Here is a 27,062-nt window from a genome sequence, read left to right as displayed (position 1 = left end):
CCTTAATTTCTGTTCCAGGTTACTTTTTCTTCTAAAATGTCTGTATAATATTGTTTTTAGGCAAGGATATATAAAAAAACGAGTGAGTGTTTCACTGTATACAGTTTTCATTAGGAGGGTTTGCACAATGCTTTCAATTACTATTACCTGTGCTGGAACAATGAGCAGTTACTCTGAAAGACAACTAAATTCTTTTTAGTTTCTCGAGGTCCAGAGATGACATCCTCATATCTTACTCAGTTATGATCATTTCAAACAGAGTGAAATACGTTAATAAGACAGTTCCCCTTTCATTACCTAATGTGGCTTTCTGAATCCTTGCCTGTTTGTTCTGGAAATGCCTGTGGTGTCTCAGAGCACAGGGTGAAAAGAGCTTTCATTCACAATCTGCTGAAGGCGTGTGTTCATGGTTCATGGTGTGTGTGTGTCCCTGCCTAATACAACATTTGTTTACTTCATTTTGATCATTTTTTGCTAATCTCTGAAGTGCTTCTTTCTTAGTTGTGCTTTGCGTCACTGTTGAACATAACCCCTGGGATAAAAACCTGGGTCTTATACAACAGCACTCGCCATCTGCTGCGTCTGGTATCATTCTGCACACTTTCTGATTCGGAAAACTCCAAATCTGGCGAAGACGTAGGAGTTAACGAAAGCAAACTCTCCTGCACTGTGGTTGCAAAAGAAATTCTAGGGAATTCTAATGATGCTGTCTCAGCAGTATCAAGGAGAATATCGTAGAGTGCATTTCCAAGTAAATGGATATAAAATCCAGTACAGCTGATCCAACAGGTAGGGAAAAGAAGTAAATACAGGTGGATACAGATGAGACAAGCAGGTTAACCCGGAGAGTTATGTGAGGTATAGATCTGATACTGGGGATCATGCTGACATGGTGGTAAGATCTGCTGTTCCTAAGCTCTTAGGTCCTGTTCAGGGGGTTCCTGCCTTGTGTTCTGTTCTTATGTGACAGATTTTGGGTTGCTCCACCCCTCAACAGGCGTAAATGCCTTTCTGATATTGGATGGATCTGCCAGGACGTGTTTGACTAATAATACTAGCCTTAGGTTTTGGGTGAAGCTCTATTCCCACTAATCATAATATTTAAGATAGAAATCAAGACCACTTTTAGGGACACAGCTGTATTAACATGTAAGTGTATACAGAAGATAATGTGGGAAAATAAACAAATTTATTTTTATTAATTTGTGTTTAGCTATTTTGTTCTGGCTTTGAGAACTTGTGATACATTATTCCCTGTTGGCAGAGAGTTTGTACACAATTGGGGATGATTTTATTTTTGGAAATTATTCACAGTACACTCCAGGCTTCTGGCTAAGTCCTGAAAGCTTCCCAGCCTTCTTGAGTTTGCCCAGGCAGCAGGGCCCCCTCTGTGAGGTGACATAACACCTGCAGATCCAGAGACCCGTCGCCTGAGGTATTTTCATCCCCTTTCGGAATGCGACCTTTGACCCCCGTCCCCGTCTGGGTGGGAAGGGGGGGGGTCAGAACACTTTGCGGCATCTTCAGGTTCCCAGATGTCACTTGACAGATTCCATTTCAGTCACCCGCTGTTTAAACAGGCCGCTTAATTTGGAGACTGTAATTAGAAAGGTGTTCAGATTGGAAGCTGCTCATAAAATTGTGCACACTGGCTTGTAAGGACCTGTCATTAGATATTGTCAGATGCAGTTTAACCATTGCCCACTTGTTCTTACTTCCTTCTCCATTAGAAAGTGGTACTTGGTAATCACAGAGAATACTGCTTACTGTATAGAAACTGCAAGTTTGTTATGTTCAGGGAAACATTTTAGAACTCAAGGCTTTAGTTAAAACAGGTGAAGAAAATTAGCAATACATGGTCATTTGTTTCATATTGTGTTTTTATATACACTTCAGGATTTTATAAAATCGTTTCTTCTAATGACACCGCACACCTTCGTAAGCAAACTCAAAGAAGAGGTCACAGCATATCATGGTGACTTACAAAACCTTGAACTTATTAACCTGCTATGCGGTGGGTTTTGTTACTTGAGCAAAATTCGGGATACACAAATCCCATTGTGGGTGTGTTTCTCACATTGTCTGCTTTGCTTTTGCTATTCTGGGAGCGACTGCAACCTCGTATTAAAATGTATTCCATGTTTTCTTGTCATAAAATACAGTTGCGTTTTTTACTGCCTATTCCTTTCCATGTGAATCTTTTAATTACAGCATCTTTGCAGTTAAATGCCAGGCGATTCAAGTTTTAATCTTTTAATTACAAGGTTTGTTAGAACAAATCTATATTTTGGTATAGAGCTTGACATCCTTTGTTTAATTGGAGCTGAAACTCAGAGAATAGTCATTTAACACTCAGGTGTGTTCTTTAGTCAGGATTACTGGTTTCCTTTGTTTATAAAAGGGCACGTTCAGTGGTACAGTTATCCCCATTACATCTCTGGCAGCATGAGGATACTGAACATGCAGCTGTTATGGGATCAATGCGTGATGGCTATTAGCTCAGTACAACTTACCATTTAGATTGAATCTGTGGCTTTTCTATTTTTGAACACACTGTCTTGGCCTTTGTGATCATGAGACCCATGATTTGATTAGGAACTCTCTGCCTGGCATTTTAAAATTGTCAATTCACTAAATCTCCAGTCAATGCAGACAGATGGGGTGAAAGCTGAAGACACCTCCATAAAGTGTATTGGGGGTGATGCTGCTGTGTTCCTGAGTCAAAATGCATGTTTCTGCACTCATTGGTCAGCATGGTAGGGTATGGTCATACTGTCAGTAGGATTGCAGTCTTATTCTGTCCAGGTAAGATGAAGGACAAATGAATAAACCTGGATGCTCTCAAACTCTATGCTATTATTTGTATTATTAGCAATATTATCCTATTAATTGCATTAATACATTAATAACAGTAGTACAACTACTCCAGTAAAAAATACATTATACTGTACCACACTGACATACATGTAATATGATTTCTTAATATAAACAATAAACGGCAGCACATTCCTTCCACTGAAAGGTTAAGCAGTGCTGTTTTCACAAAAAATAAAGAAGAAACAGATTTAAAGCCAAAGTTGCTGACGAAGCAAGCTGTGAAAGTTGCATGTGCAAAGTGATGACCAGACTTATTCCTTGTAACTGTGTGGCCCTTAAGGCACGTTGAGCAAAGGTAAATTCAGCTCGAGAAAGTCTCTATCCCAAATGCTCTCAGAGCGGGGATGTTCTGGTTAAGGAGGGATCAAGCACTGGCTCAGCTCCAAGCTGGTGTGTGCAAACTACTGTAGCTATTGCTGATATCACAGAAACCTCATTATCGCACTTCTGAAGCTTGACCATGCCAATCATAAAGCTAGCGATATTGCACACACAGAACGTGCACACGTAATGCCACCAGCACAAGACTGACAGGGCAGATAGCAGCTGTGGTAGCTTGAACACACCAACGTGATTGCTTCTATGCAATAGGCTTCTATGCCTACCGGTCACTGAATCTCATTCAGGCTTTCTTTGATTTAGTTATTTTGTTGTACATTTTATACATTAGCTCTACACCTTCTTACTATGAACAGTCTCTTCTTTAACATTATATATGTATATTACCTGCATGTACTGTACAGTTGTAGCTATACTGAAACCATCATTAACCATAAGCTTGCCTCACTTGTGATTCCCAGTTAATCAGTGTACTTAAGGGTGTAATATTTTGACTAAATAATTAATAAAACTGCAGTTGTTGGGAAAAATACAAAGCAGAACTCGTTCAGCACTTTTATTTTCCTGTGTTAAAAGACAATGAACAAAAGTCGCAGATGAAATCAAAATAAGTTTGATGCAGCACAAGTGACGATGGTGAACCTTTTCTGGCAATAGTTCCTTTTCCGACAGTCAGAACTGGGCACTGTGACCTAGTGTTCAAAGTTGTGAATGAGCTTTCCTGATGCTCTTCCTGAGAAGCAGAGTTTCTTTCATGAGCTGAGCTATTTTTGGCACAGCCTTACCCAGGTTTCCGTACAGAATGGCCGATTGGCCTTGGCTTGGTTATTTTTCTGATTAGAAGGATGCGATTTTATTATGTCACACTCCCTGACTGCAGAAACTCACAGACAGACCAAGATTTGTGCCTGCTTTTACAAATTAGGGTATTAAGCATCAAACCGAAGAGTAATTTCATAGAGAGAAAGCATTCCTAAGTGCACAGATGTGCACATGGACTATGCATTTAAAAGTGTTGCTGTTGAACCGGACTTGTATGTTTCATCTCATCTGAGAGAGCACAAGGCAGTATTGAAAGGTTCTCAAGAAGCCCAGTAATGGCTGAGCTAGAGCCAGGGGCTATAACGAGTGATGGCATGTAAGGGTCTTTTGCCTGGTATGCCTGAACCTTTTGAGAGATATTCATTGTAGAGTTTTAATTTCTGTATTCGCTGTTTGAAATTATCTAAATAAATTTTACAAATGGGAGCTGGATCCAGAAATAATACCATCAGGAAAAAAAGACATGATTAGTCTGCAGGCGGAGATAAAATACACATCGTCTGAAGTTAATAAGACTGGTGAATCATTTTTTGCTATTTGAATGATAAATCCACTTAAAAGCTGTGTGGGTTCTCTTACTCAATATAAATAGTAAAAGACGTAAATCAGACTTTTTTTTCTAGTGCAGATGGAGTTCTGTGGTTTCATTTCAATTTGAGAGCCTTAAGGTTTCTAAAGGTACCACTCAGGTACTTTCATGGTCTGAATTTCAGCATGCATTGTTATAGAAATTGTTTTCTCTGTGTATGCTGTGAATGTAGAGCAAAAGAACCACAGAAATAGTTTGAAATACCTAACAAGATATGGGTATATCATACAATAAAATCAAACACTCCTAACACGAATTACTGTGTTCTCATAGTAAGACCAGCCATCTTCCTCTCTATCATGTTACCTGAAACATCAAGTGGATCTCTAGATTTGTATCCTGCCAAAACAGTATTGCCAACCCCTGTCCTGGGCCTGTTTTGTAGAGGTCTGGTCAGAACGCCTATTTAGTTTGTTACATCATCTCACCTTTACTATGGAATCCTACTCTGAAAAAAAGTATATTAAGCTGCTGTACCATGCTGGCTAGCGTTTGAGTCCTTTTTTCCTTCACACCTTGGTGCTCTTACAGTGCTGGAAAGATCCCAGCATCCTTTACTTGGAAGCAGTTTTAGTGCATCTAAGACTTTTTTTTGTACATTGTCTGTTTCTTCTTAATTGGGAGGACTGAAAGTAAAGATAGGGAATCTAACATAACTTTCAACAGAATTGTGCAAGATTTCCTGTCATGATGGAAGATTCTGTCCTATTTGATTTTTAGTTTTTAGTTTACTGCTAGAAGCCTTTTTTAGAGAAAGCTAGCTTTTTTTTTTTCAACCACCGAACAGTAACACAGCCTCCAGAATACACCAGCGCAGGTAACATACACAGATCAGTACATCGTACAGAAGTGTGTCTGACCCATAGGTATAAACTGATAACAGAAGTCCCCAATCTGTAAAGAAATGTCAATCAAGCAACTTTTCCAAAGCGAGTGAATTTGTATTAAATGGTATCGAGTCCGGGCCTTGCATGGCATAGATGAAAGCTCACTGAATTTCCAGCTTTAATTCGTATTCCTGTGCCAGAATAGCAGCTGCATCACAATACAGTGGCAGAGAACTGTAGCTTACTGGCATTCCAATAGGACTTGACAGCGGTGCCTGTTCAGAGCTCTGTTTGTGATGGGCAGCCCTCAGTGACAGACTAAAGGAAGGCACTGCCAAGCAGGAAAGGAGAAGACACATTTCTGTTCAGCCCGTGGGGGAAGGGCCGTTTCACACTAGCTTCAATATACAGAAGCACACCAAATAAAGAGAATCCTCTTGCGGTTTGAAAACAAACATGAACACAAGGACTGTTAAGATTTTGCATACTGTGCTTTCAAAGTCTCAATCAGCACTCTGGATCTTAAACTCAACATATCCTGATGAATAATATTTTGAAACACCAGAATCTGTTTAAAGTCTTGTCAGGGCTCACAGCTTCAGAGCTTGGGAGAAAAAGATCCAAAGGATGAGGCAGGCAAAATGTCTTATTAGGAACAACCAACAAGAGCAGCTAGCCACCATGAGCTCATCGGCAAATCTCTTTTTTTCTGGAGGTCCTGAGTCCAGTTGAAGAATCTTGCCTCCTCGCCTCATTTATCAGAAGTCCAGGTCGGGCTGGCTACATTTCCACTTTGACTACATTTTATTCCAGGTCTTTTCCTGTAGAAGGCTCCTCTGGCTTGTCTAGCTGGTGTTCTTGTTATTGTATAGTAGTTAATGGGCAGCTAGATTAACCAGTTTACCTTTGATGGTTTACTACGCTCAGTAAGTGATAGTAATTCAAGGTAGACCCTTAAAAAAGAGACTGAGGATTTCTGAAACTTGGGGAACTTTCCTGGCATTGCTCCCTAATGATCTGGGAGATACTAATGGAAATGGACCAGTCTCTCCAAGTCAGAATTCGTAACGTGCTGGTGGAGATCATGCTGAACACAATAAGCATCATTTATGCATTTATTTTTTATGCATAAACGTCACCCATTTTTCAGCAATAGTATTTTTCGATTTGTAATATTTTTGTTTCATTAGGTTGTGAAGATGTAACCTTTTTTTACAAATCCGTGCTGGGTACTATTTACTGAGTAGGTAAAGATGACCCAATGAAACCCTGTTGCTGTACATTAGGATGCAGAACATAATTTCTTGAGACTTAAAAACTGTCCTTAAGAGGCTCCAGATACTGTTACAGACCAGAGGTGCTGCTGCATGTTTTTGCAGTTTTACAGTTTTAAATTGTATTACTTGCTTTAAAATCCCCTTTAAATTAAGCGTACCATTGTGATTTAGTCTCTCACCTTGCCTTGTTTGACACGGGTCACGTGGGAGAGCAAAGACTTTGGCTTTTTCTGTCTTTTACATCTTGATAAATACGGTCCCTGGTAGCTGGGCCCTGGGTAGTCTTCTCCTTAAATCCATTTTTCAGCTGTGTGAAGCACAGGGGAACTTGGCAGGTGTCATCAGTGACTAGAAGAAGGAAAGGCTTTGCTTGGAGTTCCTAAATGTCTGTGCAGTGATCCAGAAGCCCATCTCTTCATTGACAAATGTCCTGTTCTTTTCCCTTCCTGAGCTGCCATTGGCTTTCAGCACCTTGAGCCCAGCTGATGTCTGGAAGTGGAGAAGCTGTCGCAGCTTTGGCTAGGATCTTGTGGAGAGTCCGGTTACCGGAAATGGGAATTATTTTTAGCCGTGAATATGCTGCCATGTGGTTTTTGTTTATTTAATGTAGCCTAATCTGAATGTGTATTGATTTACACGCACGCACAGTATAGATTTCAGTGATTTGTGCTGATGATGTCCACGTTAAAGGACAAGTCAAAAGGTGTATTGTGCAACGTAATGGTGTATTTTGCCAGTTGTATTTTAAATTTTGAGTAATACTGTGTATGTTTTGGAGTAGTAACTGAAATAAAATGCAGGAGAGATGACACCTCTTTCTTGGGTTAATCTGTAGGTTACACAGGATAATGTATAACTAAGCTGTGCACCTGTAAGGTGGAGCAGGGCTCAAGAGGTCTCCCAGTTTCAGACAGGCAGTGCAATGCCTTTAGCATAAAACAGGAGGCACTTCTTAAATAAACATTCAGCTCAACAGGCTACTAGAAAATGAGGCTAGTAGGCTCCACGGCACTTGAAATTTAACACGTTCACTGTTGATATGTTTATCATGGATAAGTTGCTGTGTATTTTTTCACAGTTTTCAGCATGGGAGGGAGATTTGTGTCAGCTGGGGTTCTAAAGCTATTATCTATAGCTTTAACATTAAACCCTTGCTCACTAATCTAACCATGATTTTACCCGGTGCAAGATCTTCCCTTGATAGCTGCTACTAAAATTATATAACTACAGTTATAATTACAGTTACTAACCATAAATCTACATAGTGTCACTTGTTACAGGACATACTACTCGTTTTGTTGCAAAGAACATAGCATAAGAAAGTGACATTTGGTTACGAGTAGTCTGAAGATCAGATGGTCTCATCTAGTTGTTGAATGAGTTGTTGATTTTTAAAGGATCATGGAGAAACAACATCTGAAGGAACATAGTTGTGTTCCAGGCACTTAGTTACCTACAGGCATCTTTGCTTCATTGAACATCTTGAAGCAGGTCAGTGGGATCACTATGCCAGTATGTTTCAGGGTGTTGATGATCTTGTCAAATCCTCCAGTAATCCATCTGTACAAGACTGCAGACAACTCCTTTCCTGTTTGTGCACTGCCTTTAGCCTGTCGTGTGAGCTGTAACCTTTCTCTTCTTGTTCCTTTCCAGCCGTTTAAGATATTGGCCATATACAATTTCTTGTATTAAGAATTTATCTTTTTGCATACCCCAGCTTGCTCTCCATGAGACACACAGACAGGGAGAGAAGCTTGGGGTCAGAGCGCAGGGTCAGCCATTTATACAGAACCCCTGAAGCAGCTTGGGGTTAAGGGCCTTGCTCAGGGGCCCAACGGAGTAGGATTCCTCTGCCGGCCACAGGATATGAACCGGCATCCTTCCTGCAACAGGCACAGAGCATAGTCACAGAGCTACTGCACTGCACCTCCCTGTTTTGGTTGTCAGCTGTTTTGTACAGGAACCTAGTTCACTTTGGGATCATTGATTTGGTGGTGAAATAAATGGCATTATACTGTATTAGATAAAAAAAAACAAATTGTTCTCAGAGGCTTATGCTGCAGGGAGGTGTTGAACACAGTTGGTGAAATACAGACCTTTTCTGTTTTAATTCATTTTGTTTTGAGATCTAGTTGAGGAGTCTTAAGTCCTATCAGACCTTGAGTTTGAAGGCAAAAAGTAGTTTAATAGAACTTTATCAAAGTTAACTTTCTCACACCAGAGCTGTTTCGCTGTGTCTCATTCTCAGTAACGTGCTTCTGCAGCTAGGGCCAGAATAAACAGACTTCTCTCTTTAAAACAACATCGAGGGTGTTATCTTGAGTGCCAGGCAAGCTCAATTTTGGCAGTAGTGTCCCAGAAGAATGGCATTGTTATATACTGCTTTCATGACTTAAGCCAATAAGTGGGCCAATTTGTATCCTGTGAATTATATTAGTATTTGTATATTATCCAGATCGTGAGAGCTTGGGTTAAACAGACTTACTATATAAGGTCACATTAGTGTTCAGGAGGGCTTCATCTGGACTGCAGTTCTTTCCAGGCATGTGACTTTGGAGTGGCAACATGAAGGCAAAGCCAGCACATAAATTTAGTGCTAAAAACCTGTGGTTTTCTGTTGTTACATCCTGACTTGTGCAGTGTGTTGTACAGTATATTCAGTTTTGTTCCACTCCAACCTTCAGAAACGTTTCACTCAGATTATGCTGTAAAACTCCAGGGACTGGAAATCTGTCTGCCAGTGACCTGCACAGGAAGGTGAGTGGATAAGACCAGTCAGGAGTCCCTCAGCTGTGCACATGTTAGGAAAGGGGACAGATTATTCTGAGACACCCAATGAGCAATGGTACTGTCTTTTTTTAGTTATTAATTGTAAATATGACGGACTTGAAAGTAACAGGTTCAAAACAAATATGCTATAGTGGTCTCTGAAACATTAATTAAACATGCTGGCTTTGTTGGTTTTATAGAGCTTTGTGATAGCACTTTTCCATAGAAATAGTGTTAAAACAATTTACCTGGCAGTTAGAAATGAATCATTTCAATCATTAGTAGTCAAAGTAGTAGTAATTTAGAGTCAGAAGTTTTCAGTAAACCTTTAATGTTCACCTTGGAGTTTTTTTTCCTAACACATTTCAACTACTAGCTTGTTCCCGACTCCTACAACCCTTTGTGTAAAGATATACCTCATTTTCTCAACTTTAATTGCCCCTCTTATAAGAAGCTTCTATTAACACAGAACCACCACTGATACTATTCAAGGCACTTCAGGGTCATAGCTACTGCATTTCTTTAATTACTGTACAGTATAGTGCTTTTTAATTAATACTCTGAAAATTTCTAGCTTAAAGAAAACTAAAGCCATAAACCCTAAAGCCTGCAGTGGTTTCATTTAAAGTTTAGGCAGTTACTAATTAACACAGGAACTGGAATTGTTTTTAAAGGAGCTGGATATTTTTCCTGTTTTTTCTGATCATGTGTTTGCGCTCTGTAGCTAATACAGTATTGCAGCTCCATATGAGCACCATGCTGTTGGGTTTCAGAGAGCCATCTGTGCTTAGGTTCTTGGACGAAGTCCATCAATTCACGTGGACCATGACTTCCAGAGACAAACTGAACAGTATCCTTTTTGGCTTTTGTTGGCCATTATTTGTTTTCTGTTTTCTTTTCACTTGCAAATTTTCTTTGTTTTCTTAATCTTCCCCGTTCATTAAGATGACACCACAGGCCATGTGGTATTATGGTGAAAAAAGAGTGATCCCTTTTTAATTTCTATGGCATGGTAGTTTACTGACTATGCACTAGTGTATGTATTCTAGTGAGAAAATGTTTTATGTTATTTCCAGACTGTATCAGTTTGAATGTCTGTAATCTGTAACGATTAATGAGAACGTATCAGCTTAAAGACCAAACTGAGGTCATACAGTTGAAAACAAAAACAGTATTCTTACAGCTGGAGCTGTAAGAAAGATTAACTGATTGATTTGGAAGTTACAGCAGTTTTCAAGTCATTTCAGCTCGAGAAATCTTTCCCTCTCTTGACAGGTGAGTCTGTTTCCATCTGTTTGTTCTCACGAGCTTCTGATTAGTCAAGACACAATCTTTACAGCTGTTCTTCAGCATTCTGACAGGCCCATCTCTCCCGAACTTGTGTTCTGACTCCCCCTCAGAAAACCCCCAACCAAAATAACTGAATAATTATTTTTGAGCAGCTGTCCTGAAGTAGATGGAGTAATTTGGCGACCCAGATCCTTGTCCTCAGGCTGCTGAACTTTGCAAACGTGGGTCAAGCAGGAAAGGTCATCTCCAGTCCCCTCTCTCTTTCTGTGCTCAAACAGCAGACCAATAATCAAATCCTAACTTTGAAGGTCTGTTTGTAACCCATGTGTGTGTCAATATCAGAGGAGCCAAGGCAGAGGGCTTGTTAGCATTGTGGTGCATCCTAATTCACAAGAAAACCATAAGCAGTCTGTATCCCCTCAGCCAAGTGAAGGTGGTCAGTCACAAGCTCCTCCCAATGGGGTGATAATTAGAGAGGCGAAATTCTTTGAAGGTGCCATCGGAGATGCATGTTGAATCAGGAATCCTCCTTAATTCTTTTCTTCATTTCACTCGCTGGCTACCCGGTGTGGGCAGCTGGCAGCTCAATTCTAAGTGAAAGCTGTAGGACTTTCACAAGCATCTGAAAAAAAAAACATTCCAAGAGTAAAGAGGTCTTTGTTTAGAGAGTTCTAAAAAGTCTCATCTCTTTTTTTCCAACCTCTTGACATTTAGAAGCCAGAATGATGACACTGACTCTATTGATCTTGAAGAACTCCTTGACCACAGAATATAAATTCTTAGGTTAATGGCTAAGAGAATGAACTATTCATATTACTGTATATGAGCTACAGTTGAAAGATGAAAGAAAAGACAAGCCGTGTCTGTACATAGCAATACTTATCCTCTTGCTGTTGCATTTTAAGAACTTGGATGGATTTCAACAGAAGTTTAATAATCATGGTATAAATAGGTTTCTGTATACATTTATGATTTTACTCGTTTACAGCAATACTAAATAGCTATATTGATTCATTCACTTTGTTAGCAAGTTGTGACACTGCTTTTACTTTCATAGCTCCATTTAATGAATTATTTTATTTGTTCCAAAATTAAAATTTAATTGAGTACACAGTTATTGCTATTGCAAGAAAATGTATCTTATTGATGGCCTTTATTATGCCCAAGAATCCAAAATCGCAAGACAAATTAGACCACTAAAGTGATCGAAACCTTAGACAGGACCCTGTATAAGATCCCAAAGGATCCTAAAAATCTTCTAAATCCTAAAGACATCCTAAAAGATCCTGTATGATCCTATGAGAGCAGAATCCATCGTTGGAATTTGAACCCACAATAGTCCAGTCAGGAGTCCAGACCACTTCTCCACACTGAGACCCAAATAATATCTCTTTCATGCCACTAATATGCATCATATTATTCCATCAGACCTGTATTGTGTTTAAAGTACTGTGGCACAAAATAATCCCATTTTGACTATTTTGGGTGACCATAAATACAGTTTTCTCCATCTTCAGACAACATTCTTCTTTTAGTGGTGGATCTCAGTGCAACTCTGTAGTATTGTTTAAACACTCTGTCCTGTTAAAAGATAATGTGGATTTTTGCTGCTTTTGCACATACAGGATTAGCATGATATTTCAAATGGGTTGGGTAGTTCATTGATCCTAAATAAAACCTCGAACTGATTTGAATGTGACTTCCTTTATTCCAGTGAAAGAGCTCAGTCCTGGAATTAAGATGTCAATACACCAACAATGTGAAAGGTACTGAAACGACAGATGCAATCACTGGACATTAAACTCAGGTTTCACTTGCACGTTATTTGCCAGCAGCCATTTCACCCTGTAACTTACAACTGGCAGCCCCACTGAAGCTCAGCAGGTGTGAGCCTGGTCAGTACCTGGATGGGAGACCTCCTGGGAAAAACTAAGGTTGCTGCTGGAAGAAGTGTTAGTCGGGCCAGCAGGGGGTGCTCACCCTGCTGCCTGTGTGGTTCCTAATGCCCCAGGGGAATCTATACTGTAAACAGGCGTCGTCCTTCGGATGAGATGTAAAACCGAGGTCCTGACTCTCTGTGGTCATTAAAAATCCCAGGGAGTTTCTCGAAAAGAGTAGGGGTGTAACTCTGGCGTCCTGGTCAAATTTCCCACTGGCCCTTACCAATCATGGCCTCCTAATAATCCCCTTCTATGAACTGGCTTCATCACTCTGATCTCCTCCCCACTGAGAGCTGGTGTGTGGGGAGCGTTCTGGTGCACCCTGGCTGCTGGGGCTGCACACTGGTGGTGGTGGAGGGGATCCCCATTACCAGTAAAGTGTTTTGAGTGGAGTGACCAGAGAAAAGTGCTATATAAGTTTAAGCAATTATTATTATTATTATTATTATTTACATATCGCTGTATCACCTGCCCTTGAAAATGCTGTATACCAAGCAAATCTTATGCTAAACATGGTGGATTTTAGCTTTCCAAATTTCTTTCTTTTATTTCTAAGGATTCATATTTTGTATTTAAATTTGATTATTTTGTAAAGAATCTTGACAAAATCCCTTCAAATAAGCGACTGAATTTTCCTTTAGAAGCTCAGATTCCTCATCCTAAGTATTTAGTCCCTAAGTATTTAGCAGTGCTGCAGGATTGTAATAGGATTCTAAAAAGGATTACATTTCTCAAAGGAGCTATGATGTTGCTAGGATTCTCTTCCCATATAGGATATTTACCAGGATCCTGATCCTATGTGAGCCTTGTGCAGGATCTTTTAGTTTTTACAGGATCCTAAGGAAGATTTCTGCTATCACTGCTACTAGACACTTAAATTTTTAGAGGATTTAAATTTAGAATTTTATTTGGTTTAGGTTACACCTTTTCAGTGTTTATTCTCAGCTTGAGTTCTTGCATTCTGTGACAAACTTATCATTGTAAAACCATTTCCTTCTCTCGATTAAATCCTTTGTCTCTGCGACACAAGGAGTTTACATATTTTTCTACTTGTACATTCATCAAAGAAAACCTAAAGATTGCTGTAAGAGATATGCCGTCTATACACTACATGCTGTTTTGAAAGATAAAGAAATTCTGTCTGGAGACTCCTCTATCACGTGAATACGAGAGCTGTATCTGGAGTTTCTGATATGATTTAACTTGGTATTGAAATACACTTTTCTTGTGAAGTTTCTTTCTTGCAAATATATTAAATTCAATAAATACCAAAACACACTGATGCATTAACAGACTACTCCGAAAAGTCCTGAAATAAGTAAATTAAGGCGAGCTGACCAGATGATTTTAATCAGATTTCCAATCCCGTTTTAAGCGTTTTACTTCTTGTTAAGTTCTTGCAACTTGGCATACTGTAAAACCTTATGGTCCAATCTTCAATTGCATAATATAGAAGTTGTTGTTACCCAATTTACTTTTTATATCTTAAGGCATTTGCTTCTAATAATAGCCAAGTCACTGTGTCTTGAAGAAAAACTGGTTTGTAGAGTTGTAAAATTTGTAGGGACTATGTTTGAAGTATACTGTAACCTCTTCTTCAACTAAATTAAGCCAAATTCAAGGTATCCCATGTCAGGCCTTTAAATACTTAGTGTCTCTGTAGTGCTCCCAGAAATATAAGGGTGTATATCTCTGTAGTGTATTGCAGATTTATCTTTTCCTCAGGCTCTGGTGACTCCAGTGCCTGTCATGATGTTGTAGTCATAAAGGTAAATATGGAAGCTCTCTCCAACACGTCAGGATGAATTTAGTGACTTGTTTAAGGCCCGGCTCTGGTTTCACAGTCTTGCTATGGGTGTCTTTCCCCACCTTTTTATTTTTGCCGGTTTCTATTTTAAGTCATGTCCCTATATGTCTAGTCTATAAGTTTCCTCCATGACAACCTTCCAGGAGGCCCAAAATGAGTTCATTGTTTTGAATGGGTCATAGGCTGTATCAGTATTCATAGACTCATCAGTATTTTCTTATGAATTAGAATTAAAATCACTTTATTGGCCATATACCATACCATGTGAAATGTATTCAGTGGTCAACTGAACATCTGGTGTCTGGAACCTGGTGTGCATTTGAATGTGTTCTATATATATTGACAAATGAGATAAGATGCGATCACTTTATTGGCCATGTACAGTACAATTTCTTGTATTAGGAATTTGTCTTTTCGCATACCCCAACTTGCTCTCCATGAGACACACAGACAGGGAGAGAAGCTGGGGGTCAGAGCGCAGGGTCAGCCATTTATACAGCACCCCTGGAGCAGTTGGGGTTAAGGGCCTTGCTCAGGGGCCTAACGGAGTAGGATTCCTCTGCCAGCCACGGGATACAAACCAGCAACCTTCCAGCCACAGGCGCAGATCCTGAGCCACAGAGCCACTCCTCTGCCCCTGGTGTTGGATTGAACAGCGTTGTTTCTACTTGGTGGCATGTATCTGGTGATCACAAGTCATTTCACACTATGCCTTTATTTGTTCCTTACTCCAAATAAAGTTGCTTCTAAATGTCCTGGTGGGAGGTGGAAGGGAAGGAGTAGTAAGCAGTAAGGAAGGTAAGGAGCAGTACTAAGGGCACAACACATATGAAAGTTGTCTGACTACATATCAAAACACGTTTCAAATATGACTGTGATATAATGTGAATAGTTCTGCCCAAACTGGTATAAAGCTTACAAGTCCAGGCACAGATCATCTAATTTTTTGGGGGGGCAGCCACAAAATGTATGTTTTGAAAGAAAGACACCCTGAAAAGCTTGAAAAAGAATGTGCTCCTCTATCCTCCACTTTTTAACACTGTATCAATTGTATATACAGTATGATGTCATTTTTCCCAACACATTCCTTTCCTTTGGGTGCTCCCTGTGTTGAGGCAGATTTTTTTCCAAGGCAGGAGCTCTTCTTGCTAAGATATGTATTGATATGTTGATGTTTTCCAGAGTATCTTCAGAAGAGGCATCCATTAAATGAACTCTTGAACTCAGGCGTGCAGTTTCAAGGTGCTTTTGATAGGGCGATTTTATCTTTAGATACCTTTCAAGGCCTGTGAATCAGACCAGTTCTTCAATATTATCTATGACCAGAAAGCCCAACGGAGAAGGGTCAGAAGATTCTAGAACCAAACAGTTTTCTTGGCAAGGGTTAGAGGAAAAAAAAATAATACAATTGAACCATTTTTAAGACGGATATCCAAGGTTAACCTATAAAGCAGAATGGAGAATTACATCATATACTGTATAACGAACAAAACATTTGAAACAGAATGGCGCAATGTCAGAAATATTATTGTAATATTCCGTTTTCAGCATTTTTCTCATCAAGCATCACTAACCCATCCATTTTCTCAATAACATCATTTCCATTACAGTACCTTTTAAAACCCAGTTTTGACCAACAAGCTTTTCTTAGCAAAAGAATGAAAAGGCTGCCTGCCATGTACTGTATAAGCTCAGGTAGTTAACACAGGACATTTAAGAAAACTAGTTACAATCCTTTCTTGGTGACTTACAAATTTATGTTTAAGGCAATGAGCTATTTTTGCTTATCCCAGCTCACACAAACAGAACAAATAGAGAAAAGTAGTAAAAATCAACCTAAAAAACACAAGAAGCCTTTTCATAATGCTTTGATTTCTAGTGCTGTGAAGCTACTAGTCTTGTAAAGTATTTTATACATCAGGCCCACATTCTCACCTTACTCTGGCTATAAATTTATTTATGTTTATTTACGCTGTGACCTCCAAAGTATCTTTGTTTGCCCTTTTAATTTCCTGCCTGTTGGGATTAGCATACATTTTGTTTTGATTGTATTATTTTTCTATTTTCTTTTCCATTTGTATAAGCTTAAAATGGAAAGTTTATTTTATTTCAAGGGAAAAATTATGTTTTCCCAAGAATCTCATATGTTTTTAAACTGAAGATTTGTTGAAGTCGGAATGGTCTTGAAAGTGTGTGTTCAGACATATATTGACAGCCACATATGGTCCAATTGACAATTTAAATTTTAATTTTTGTTTGCACATAATTGTCATAATCGTCCCTAGTTTGTATCGACCTGTTGTGTGCTGTGGGTGCTTTATTTACATATAGCACAATGCAGTATGTATTTTTAAAGTGTGATCATATTTTTGGGTTTTTTTTTATGTAACAGCTGAATTGTTTGGCAACAACTACAGTATAATTAGGAGTGAAAACGCAGACAAATGGGTTTTTAAAACAAACTTTAAAAATTCAGCTTTTAAGCTAAGTAAGAGATGGAAGAGAGCTGTAAGAAGGAAAGGTCAATCTCATGGAGCAAGATTATTCGCGCAAAATACAGTTTTCTTCAGGGACTCTTTTAAGGTCATAAGGCCTGGTAATACTGGGCAGTTCTTCCAAACTCTGCAAGAAGAGCTTGTCACCCCTGTCTTAACTGAAAGTGTGCTTCATGATGAAATGAGAGAGTGACCCAGCCTCACATAAATGACATGTCTTTGAATTGAAAGCTCTCGTGTGTATTGCTGTGTGTTTGTGCACTGAAAACTGGTGTGAATAATTATAGTGTTTGCTTTCAAGAGAGACAGGAATAAAGCAGTTACTTTTTTCTGCGGATTCTCCAAATTTAGTAATTGGAATAGTGTGTCTTTCATTTACTCTTGCCGAAGAGTGAATTTGGAAACCTTTTGAACTCTAAACAAAACTGTTAGCTGTTCTGTATGCAAGCTCCTTTTTTCATTCAACTTGTTCCCAATAAATAATCCTCCATGAGCGTTTAGATTTTCTTTAACATAAGCTGTTGTCTCACCATTAAACATTTTTGGCATTTAGCTGTTTGATATTTCTAACAACTACAGTATCCACTGCCCATTTTGGTAAGTTGCAACCGGTATGTTATAGCTAGTGGTTTGTTCTCTGAAAATAAATGTATCTCAGCTTTGTAAAATGACTCTGCACTCTTGTTCAATTTTCCTGACAGGTGCCCACTGTCATACAAAAGTAAATGGTAATCATTTTCCAATTAAAAAATTGGCTTTGAGATGTGTGTGTATTCTTTCTGAGGGAGTGTCTAAACAGATTTCTGAGTGATCTCTTCCAGTTAGCCTTTCATATCTGTGCACATTTCCCCCTTTTTAAATATTGGGAAGCTTAACTACACACCTCATTTTTTCCTTTCCACACTTGACGGCATTTGATGTAGCTTCTTGGGTGTCGCATTGTTCTGTTTTCCTGCTGTGCGAGTCCGCACATGTAAGAAGCAGGCTGGTTATTTTCACACACCCTCCGGAGTGCAGAGCTGGGGTCTTGTGTAGATTCATTCTGAGTGTGAGCTGGTATGCGCTGTATTTTCACCCCAAGCGATGCCCTCACCAGCAGCTCAGCAGGAAACACCATGCAGCTGTACTGACATAATCTCTCCTTTTTCAATATAATACTGAAAAACTGAAAACCATTCATTTTTTCCTGAATCCTAGATAGTCATATGAAAGCCGGGACCGTGTCAGGAAAGGAATGTGTTTGTGTATGTGTATGCACTATACTGTACTGTATACAGAGTACATATATTCAAAACTGTGGGACCACCCGGAGAATTTACTGATGCAACTATTGAAGGAAGAATATTTGGTCAAAGTTTAAGACCCTCCTCAAAATAAATAAATCAGTGTTATATTTTTTTCGCATTTTATTGCACATTGCCCTCATCAATATATCCCACTTGGTGGCAATCACAGCTGCACATTGTTCTAGAACGCACCATGAGCAAGAGTGCTGCCGTCTGTTCATTCGTATTCATCTCTCAGGGGTTATAAAGGATGTTTACACTCCCTCACCCCCACCCGCGTTGCCTCCACTGTCCTGAGAAACTCACTCATCCCACCAGTGGGGTTAAAGACCGGACAGGTCCTTAGGGACTGAGGAGGCTTGAGCATCAATTCTGAAGCTTTTTCCACTTTCCGATTCACAGCAGGCCACTCAGTTTGCCTCTGCCAGTGGATTTCTGTTCACTGTCGTGTTGGGAAAAACCAATCTTTCCACTGCAGGTTGCTTCTCGGAGTCTATTGCAGTGCCATCAGTCTTGAATGCTGTATCATTCTGATCCCTTACAATTTGATTATTTCTGGGCCTTCCCCCATCTGAGCTAGAGTTTTCCCAGCTCAGCCTTTCCAACCTTGTCTTACGCCAGATTCTTTTAGATGGACGATTTATTTTTATTAATGAAAAAAATCTTGGGTGTTTATGTTGCTGTATCCTCAACATCCTCTAGAGTAGACAATGTGGGGAATCAGGCTGAAGGAGCTGAACTGTCTTAGCCTTGAACAGAAAGGACTTTGAGGGATGTATTCAAAATCCTCAAGGGCGTGGACAAAGGCAAAGCAGTGGGATTTCTTCAGCATGAACAGTGATACACATCTGAAGGTCACAGACGGGAACTATGTGGAAGTGCGTTCAAAACTGAGAACAGGACACATTGAAGGAAAGGGTAGTGAGGGTGTGGAACAGGCTACCCTGGTTTCTTTCAAGAGGCAGCTGGACGACAGCCTTGCAACAATTATCTGCTAACTATCCAACATGCTAATTCATGCCAAATGAAAATGTGTAACCTTTATGTTCTTACTCCTTTTCCTTGAAATGGAAGTGTTTAATGTGATTCCTTACCAACATTTCTTTTTTTCGAGAGGGATTAGCTTTGATTTTTAAATTTAGTCCAGCTTTTAATGTTTTTCCTCCTTCTGATTTAACATTGCTGTTTCATTGCCTTTCCCTCTTTATGAAGTGTTGTTAAGGATCATCACGTTTTATTTCGTAACCTGGAGCCGTAGAAATTCACGCACACTCCTCTTATATTGTTTGTCTTATTACACAGCAGTTCAGGTGGCATTGTAAACCTTTGTTAAAAGGGTGACATTAATCAGAATGATGTTTTCTCATCCTTTATTTCACCAGTTAATCCACAGAGAGTCAGGACCTCGGTTTTACGTCTCATCCGAAGGACGGCGCCTGTTTACAGTATAGTTTCCCCATCACTATACTGGGGCATTAGGACCCACATGGACCGCAGGGTGAGCGCCCCCTGCTGGCCCCAATAGGGGGTGCTCATCCTGTGGTCTGTGTAAGTCGTAATGCCCCAGTATAGTGATGGGATATTATCTGTAAAAAGGCGCCATCCTTTGGATGAGACGTGAAACTGAGGCCCTTACTCTCTGTGGTCATTAAAAATCCCAGGGTGTTTCTCGAAAAGAGTAGGGGTGTAACCCTGTGTCCTGGCCAAATTTCCCATTGGCCCTTACCAATCATGGCCTCCTAATAATCCCCATCTCTGAACTGGCTTCATCACCCTGTTCTCCTCCCCACTGAGAGCTGGTGTGTGGGGAGCGTACTGGTGCACTCCGTCTCCTCATCCAGGTGGGGCTGCACACTGGTGGTGGAGGGAGGGGATCCCCATTACCTGTAAAGTGCCTTGAGGGGAGTGTCCAGAACAGTGCTATAGTAAGAGTATTATTATTTTTATTATTAATATTATTCTTACAGCAAGGCAAGGAAGATGCATGTAGTTTTGGAGTTGCCAGTGATAGCATACAAAAGGTAAACTAAAAGTGGAAAACAAAAGTTTTTTGGATTTCAAAACACTAGTAAATATGATGTATATCTCCATGAAGAAATGTTATTCACATCAACACCATTAATCCGCACTGAAGTGGGTTCACAGCTGCTAAAGCCTTTCTCTCACTATTATTTTAACACAAAGGTTCAGTAGCAATGGTAAGTTTATGCATCCTTACTTCATTGTGCATTTACACATGGGTGAATGTTAAGCTTACTGTATAAGTTGGGTTTAAATCTGTGGTGCTTTTTTTTTTTCCTCTACCAAAGAGGTGGAAACATTGGAGTTCACACAGCATCTTATCACCCCTTCTGTGTGTGCTTTCATCTGTTTTTGATTTAATTTTTAAGCGATGTGGAATTCCTGTGGCTGTATGTACACAGGGTATTGAAAGAAACTGGGCTCAGCCTCCTCCTGTTCGCCCCCAAAGCTGGAGTTTATCAGCTGTTAGTAAGAGGTCAGAGAAACCCTGGCAGTTCTGTGCCAGGCTGTGCAGGAGTGAAACTTACCCCCCTCCTTCTCCACTGTTTGTGTTCCCCTCCTGAGAGAACAGTGGGCTTTATCTGGGAGAGTCTGTTTGCAGTAGTAGACAGTTCCTCCTCTTCCTTCTGCAAAGCCTTTCCTATAGTTGTGCCTCCTAGTTAGTGAGGACTCATTATTTGTTCAGGCGAATAAGCCTCTCCTGGTTATCTGTAGCTAAATGGCATTTAACATGCCAACTCTAGTGTTTTGTCTGAAACACGTGACAACCCCTTTGTGGGGTCAAAACTAGGTAGTTTCAAAAGAACATCTGAAAATATGTAAATGTACTGTATGAGATATGTGGAAGAAATGTTGAAAAAATGCCATTAAAGTTGACACAAAGACACAATTTACCTTAAATTTGAGTCAAACAGTTGTAGGATTTGTGCAGCTTATGCCGGTAGAGTTTTCAATCAAACTTTTCTTTGCTCTTGCACTTTCTGCAGCAGCCTGCCAAAATGAGTTTTACAGAATTATATAGCAGCTGGCAATTTTGTCACAACAGTATATATACTCACATAGTCACATACTGTATCCCACTGCTGAAGAAACGGTGGTCAGTAAAAGTCAAAGTAAAGTTACAGTAGATTACTGACTGCTCCAAAGCAGAACCAGCCTGTATCTATTGACAGACTATCAGACATCGGCATTCTTGCAGTGCACAAGTTGTTCAGTAGATCTATGACTGTGATCATTTAGGTTTGCTGTACCAGCTGTAGATAGGCACATACTGTATATTCAGATCTCCAGCGAGTAGTAAAAATTAAATTAAAATCATGTTGTGCACTAACCTTTACAAGAAAGAACTTGAACTGATTCTTGTGGGAGTATATACTGTGATTAATATACTGCACCGATAAATCCAGCAAAATATGCTGGAATGGAGTGGAATAAACCTGCTGTAAAGACAATAAATGGAAAATGAAATGAGGAATATATACTGTAAAATGATCCTGATTACCATAGTTTTTGAGTGAGCAGCACATTATCTAACATACTATACTACTACCATAATGCTCCATCAACCAGCTTTACAATATAGAACAAAGGGAACTTGTAATGGCTCAAAGGACTCATTTAAAGTAATTTATTAAGGCTTACATTGTGCTAAACTCAGTGGAGGGTATTGATATTAAGAAGGTGCAGAATAAATTACCTCATGGAGTGCTCATACTTTCCTACCTGGGTTTTGTTAGTTGAGCAGGAAAGGATCAGTCTTCTTAGTCACAGTAACATCCACAGATAAGACCAGACATTTCCTCCTGAAACTGTTGCTCAGCAGAGTTGAGTGCGGTTTGGATGCTGTGCAGTGATAAATGATCCACTCTGGTCTCACCAAAAACCCAGCTAAAGCTATTTTAAGACAGTGTTCCACCATTTCTGAAAAGAGGTTGTGTGAAAATCCTTCTAGTGAGTTTTTTCAGCATTAACCTCATACCCTAATTCCTAATTCCCATTCCTAATTCAAACCATGCAGCAACCTAGAGTAAGACACTGATAACATTTAAACCAGTTATCCTACAGTGCTTCATCGGGATGCGTTTAACTAGTAGTCAAACAGCTGAGCTGCTTATACTGTAGCTGTAAGTGCCGAACTTGAACTGCAGTAGTAGGTCCCTTAATTGCACCGAGTGTCTGACTGAACTTGATAAGTCAGCTGTGTGACTCTGCTTCTTTCTCACAGATACATCCCACAGCTGCATGAAATTGCTGAGGTGTTTTGGTGATACAAGAGCCCAAGTATTTTTCTCACGCTGTGCTCCACAGACCTGGGCTGGGAGTCTGAGCTCAGTTTCGACTGGGGACGAGACCATCACCAGCTGCCTTATTGGTCTGGGCCACCCTGGGACCAAAGCACCCATTGCTTACAGAAAAGAATCCAGTTGCTTTCTGTCTTTCTGCTTCTCCTCCTTCATTGATTGTTCACGGAGGGGATGAGACACTGGAATTTCTGAAACTGTAGTGTAAACAACAGCTGGACAAGCTGGGAAGCGTATCAGGCAGGGCCTCTAATGACAGCAGTTGTTCAAAAGTTCTGTTAGATCCCGTGGAGACATGTGAGCAAGACAAAGCAAAGAAAAAAAACGCCATGAAAACAAATTCCAGCCCCTCCAATCTGCCCCAGTTCAGCTGCTGAGCGGTATAATCAAATTAGTAATCAAGCTGTCAGTCAATCAATGCACTACGTGTCTGTACTGTAATGGGATAGATTGGAAGAAGTAAGATAAGATCAGATCACTTTATTGGCCATATACAATTTCTCATATTAGGAATTTGTCTTTTCGCATATCCCAGCTTGCTCTCCATGAGACATACAGCCGGGGAGAGAGAAGCTTGGGGTCAGAGCGCAGGGTCAGCCATTTATACGGCGCCCCTGGAGCAACTGGGGTTAAGGGCCTTGCTCAGGGGCCAAACGGAGTAGGATAGCTCTCTGCCGGCCGTGGGATACAAACCGGCAACCTTCCAGCCGCAGGTGCAGATCCTTAGCCACAGAGCCACCGCTCTGCCTAGGTAATTTTTGGCCAACAGGGTAAATGATAGTAAACTGAGTGTATCAGCTCTCAGTCTGCATTGCTGGGCTTTTCTCTCAACTCTTATGAAGACCGGACTTGGACACAGTCAGCACAGTCTTTTTTTAAGTTTAGCAGAATATTTGACGGGGTTATTGCATGGGTTTAGTCAAGATCTAATTTGAGATCTGCTGATCCAGACCTCCTTACTGCACTGAAGTCCAGACCCATCCCACTGAACAGTAGAGCCTCTCTGTGCAGAAGCACATCACTGCTCAAACCCATTAGAGACCCTGAGAATGAACAGTTTTAAAACTCCTGAACAGACCTTCTCAGACTCAAAGATTGCCTCCCTGTAGTTTTCATCTATAATTAAGTTCTACGCTTGGTTTTACCGGGTCAGTTACTGTGCTCTTTCTTCCTCCTTTACATCTCTTCCATTACGCGCGGGCTATTGTCTTTTTCAAGTAGCACTTACAGATATTTATTTCACATTTGTCGCGATCGCTACTCCTCCTCTTAAGGGCGCTCCAGCCCTTCCTCGTTCTACCTCATTCCCCACACCTGTCCCTTATTCCAGCCCCTCTTTAGTTCCACCTTAAAAGCCAGGCGTAGACGTCACCTGAGGTTCCTCATTGAATCCCGTTTCATGAGAACCCGGGGTCCTGCTGCGTCTGGCTACGTTATGCTTTTAACCCTTCGTTCCTGATTATCCCCGCCGGTTCCGACCCGGTTCCTGTTCCTTATCCCCCTGGATGGATCGCCTGGCCATGGACTTTTGCCTCTGTTTTTGATTACCCGTTTGGATTTGCTGTATGGATTGTTCGCCCCGGACTCACTTCCCCTGGACACCTGCACTCCTTGGACACGCCCCCTGTCTCCATCCCTTCTCCTGCATGATTTTACTCCTACTGTGTCTTCACCAACCGGATTGTGTCGTCATCACAGGGCCCGGAAAGAACTGCTACGTGATAATATTAGATTATTAGATACTGTGCCTGTAGCTTCAAAGCACTGTGATTTGCAGAATAACTGCTGAAATATTCTCCAAACGCGTGCACCTTGAGATTTGCAGTAGGAAAAACAGTTACTTTGTCAGTTTTGTTGCCTGTTAGGACACACAATAAAGGCCTGTGTAGGCCTTAGCCACACAAGTCCCCGGTTAATCCTTCTAAGGTTATGTGCAATTGGATACTGGGCTCTGAATCGCCGTCTTTCCCGATCTCTGTGATAGGAAGCTCTTGCACAAAGGTGGGTTTGAGGGATTGCGCTGTGCCCTCGACAGCTGGAGAGCTGACACGAAGAATATGTGGTGGGCAGCCACCTCTCTTCCCCCTCCTTTGAGCTCCATCTTTGTTTTCATCCCCCCTGGCAGAGTGCCACACTTGGCATTTCCAGTCGGCACGGTACGCCAGTTCGCATTTCCCCGGAACTCCATCACGGCAAAGTGTCCCATTTAAATGACTCCAGCTAATAAATGACTTGATCTCTCCCCCAAATCCTTTCTCCCCTGACTGAGCAGCCTGTGATAACAATCCAGGGCCGTTTTGAAAAGGAAAAGGCTGACTAGCGACATTCTTTTGACTGGAGCCAACCAGCCAACTGTGTGATGAGCTCTTTCTCCCAGTCTTTGTCTCACTCCCTCCCTCTCTCTCTCTCTCTCTCTCAGCGCGATGGCCCCGATAGAGGAGTGTTTCTGTCACAGCTTCACTTCTCATGACGCTAAATTTAGTAGAGAGGTGGAAAATCCAGGAGTGAAAAAAAAGGCTTTTGAAAAAGATTGTCTTTAATAGGAATGCTAATAGATTCTCATTGTCAAGGACACCGGAGGAGCATTTTTCGAAAAGTAGTGTCATCTGTGCGATACAGTATACCCATGGTGTTTTGGGCAGCATTTGTGAAAATGTTATGTAAATCCGCACTTTTTCACCGACATTTTGAAAATAAGTCGTCTGCACAGAGCAGACTGTTTGAGGAACCAATTCTTGTTAGTCACATTTCACATCGAGCACTTTGTGACGGTATAGCAGGAATTCATTAGTGGGGGACACAATTTGGGTTTTTAGCACTACGCACAACATTGCTGATCGAACCAATGGATCATGGTGTCATCCCTAACTTTAAATGCATGAACTGTGTGTGGAAAAAGCCTACCCTGAAGCCAGGAAAAGGAAGTAGGTTTTGACAAGACCAGAATCCTAAAGGAGTTGGCGATGCAATCTGTTTCTATGTATTGTTCTTTATGAGTTATACAGTAGGCACCTTAAATGTACATACAGTACATATCTGAACTTTATGTTGGGAATATATCTCAAGCTAATTATACTATTGTTTATGAATAATTCCCCTTTTTTAAAGTTATTTAGCTCTAAGTTGTAACCTGTATTTATAATGCGACTCTTAGTACAGTATTTGTTTATCTACAAGTGAAAAATACACTCATTCTAATGTACCATGATCCCAAACCCTTCATATTTACATTGTTCTTAAGTGGACAAATCCCCCTTTATATGTGATTGGACTGTATGTCACGACTTTCGGGTCCCTAATCGAGGCTTATATCACTAACTAACTGAACAATAATTTATTGGCTGCACAATATAGTCTATGTTCCTTAAGGTTGCTAATTAGGATGTGGGATCATATTTAATTCAGAGCTGTGAAATCAGTAAGATACGTTCGCTGTTGTAAACTTGCTGAAATTGGTGATTTTTCCAACACTTGTCATAAAAAAATCAAGATGTGTACAGTTTTGCATTTCTCCTTGCCCATTATTTTACGTTATGTGGCAGCCCTCCATCTCCACAGTTTTGCCTCTATATCCCACCCTCCCACGTGTATCTGGACCTGAAAAACTCTTAAAATGCTTGCTTTTTTCCAGCTGGCTCAGGGTTCGAAGGTGTGGGGTGAGGTGTCCCTGCCTGAAGATTTGGAACCCAAGAGGGGAGGCAAGCAGTGGGAACGCCTCCTGGCCGAATCGGACGACGAAGACTTTGTCGCAGACGAACCTTCGGGAGGTAGAAAACCGTTTTTTCACTGTGGCCTCGTGACGGTCGTCCGTTTAAGAGAAAAGAGGTGTTTTTTTTTGGGCGAAAGCGGAGTTCTCCTGCATTGCCACAGCGGTTTGAAGTGATGCATGTCAGATTTTAAAAAAAAGGTCAAATATTGCTTATATTAACAAATAATCCACTGGCCTCCATTTTAAATTGTCCGCATTCATACAGATGTGGGGCGTCTGATCAGACTGTGCTTCTGCAGCATTTTCATGTGAGGTCCAGTGTTCTTTTTCACTGTTTTGGTATGAAATTAGAAAGGCCAAGCTAAAATACTGTTTTTTTGAAGCAGTGAAACCAATGACTAAAGGGGGCAGGTTCCTACTTCCCAATAAACATATCTCAGTCCTTCTTTTTTTCTTATCAAGGAGTTTTGTGGGCCTTGTGCTGAGGCAAAACCTTCTTCATTTTTGTTTCAGTACACATTCTATAGTTTTATAATGTTCAAAGATCCAAAGTTGTAAGTTTGCATAGGATCCTCACCTTTCAGTTTTTATAAGTAAATCTGCAATGACAGTTAGTTAAATTAGAGAGTTTCTCCTAAAACAATTTCAGAATTTCAGTTCTGTTTTCAGAGCAAGAAAAAGACACTGGCTGGCAACTTCTGTCATTTGACTTG

At 40.5% G+C, this 27,062-nt stretch overlaps 1 protein-coding gene across 1 annotated transcript in view; it reads left to right on the top strand.

The window, feature by feature from the left end:
- The window catches only part of hspg2 (heparan sulfate proteoglycan 2), a 223,799-nt gene that overhangs the window by 32,839 nt on the left and 163,898 nt on the right, over nt 1-27,062 (top strand). The window contains exon 2 of the mRNA XM_088938069.1: nt 26,272-26,407. Within this exon, the coding sequence (XP_088794195.1) occupies nt 26,272-26,407 (136 nt within the window). The remainder of the gene's footprint in view (nt 1-26,271; nt 26,408-27,062) is intronic.

This window comes from Atractosteus spatula, chromosome 20 (genome assembly GCF_055471065.1).
Source record: "Atractosteus spatula isolate fAtrSpa1 chromosome 20, fAtrSpa1.hap1, whole genome shotgun sequence".
NCBI lineage: Eukaryota > Metazoa > Chordata > Actinopteri > Semionotiformes > Lepisosteidae > Atractosteus > Atractosteus spatula.
This window is presented reverse-complemented; position numbering and strand designations above follow the sequence as displayed.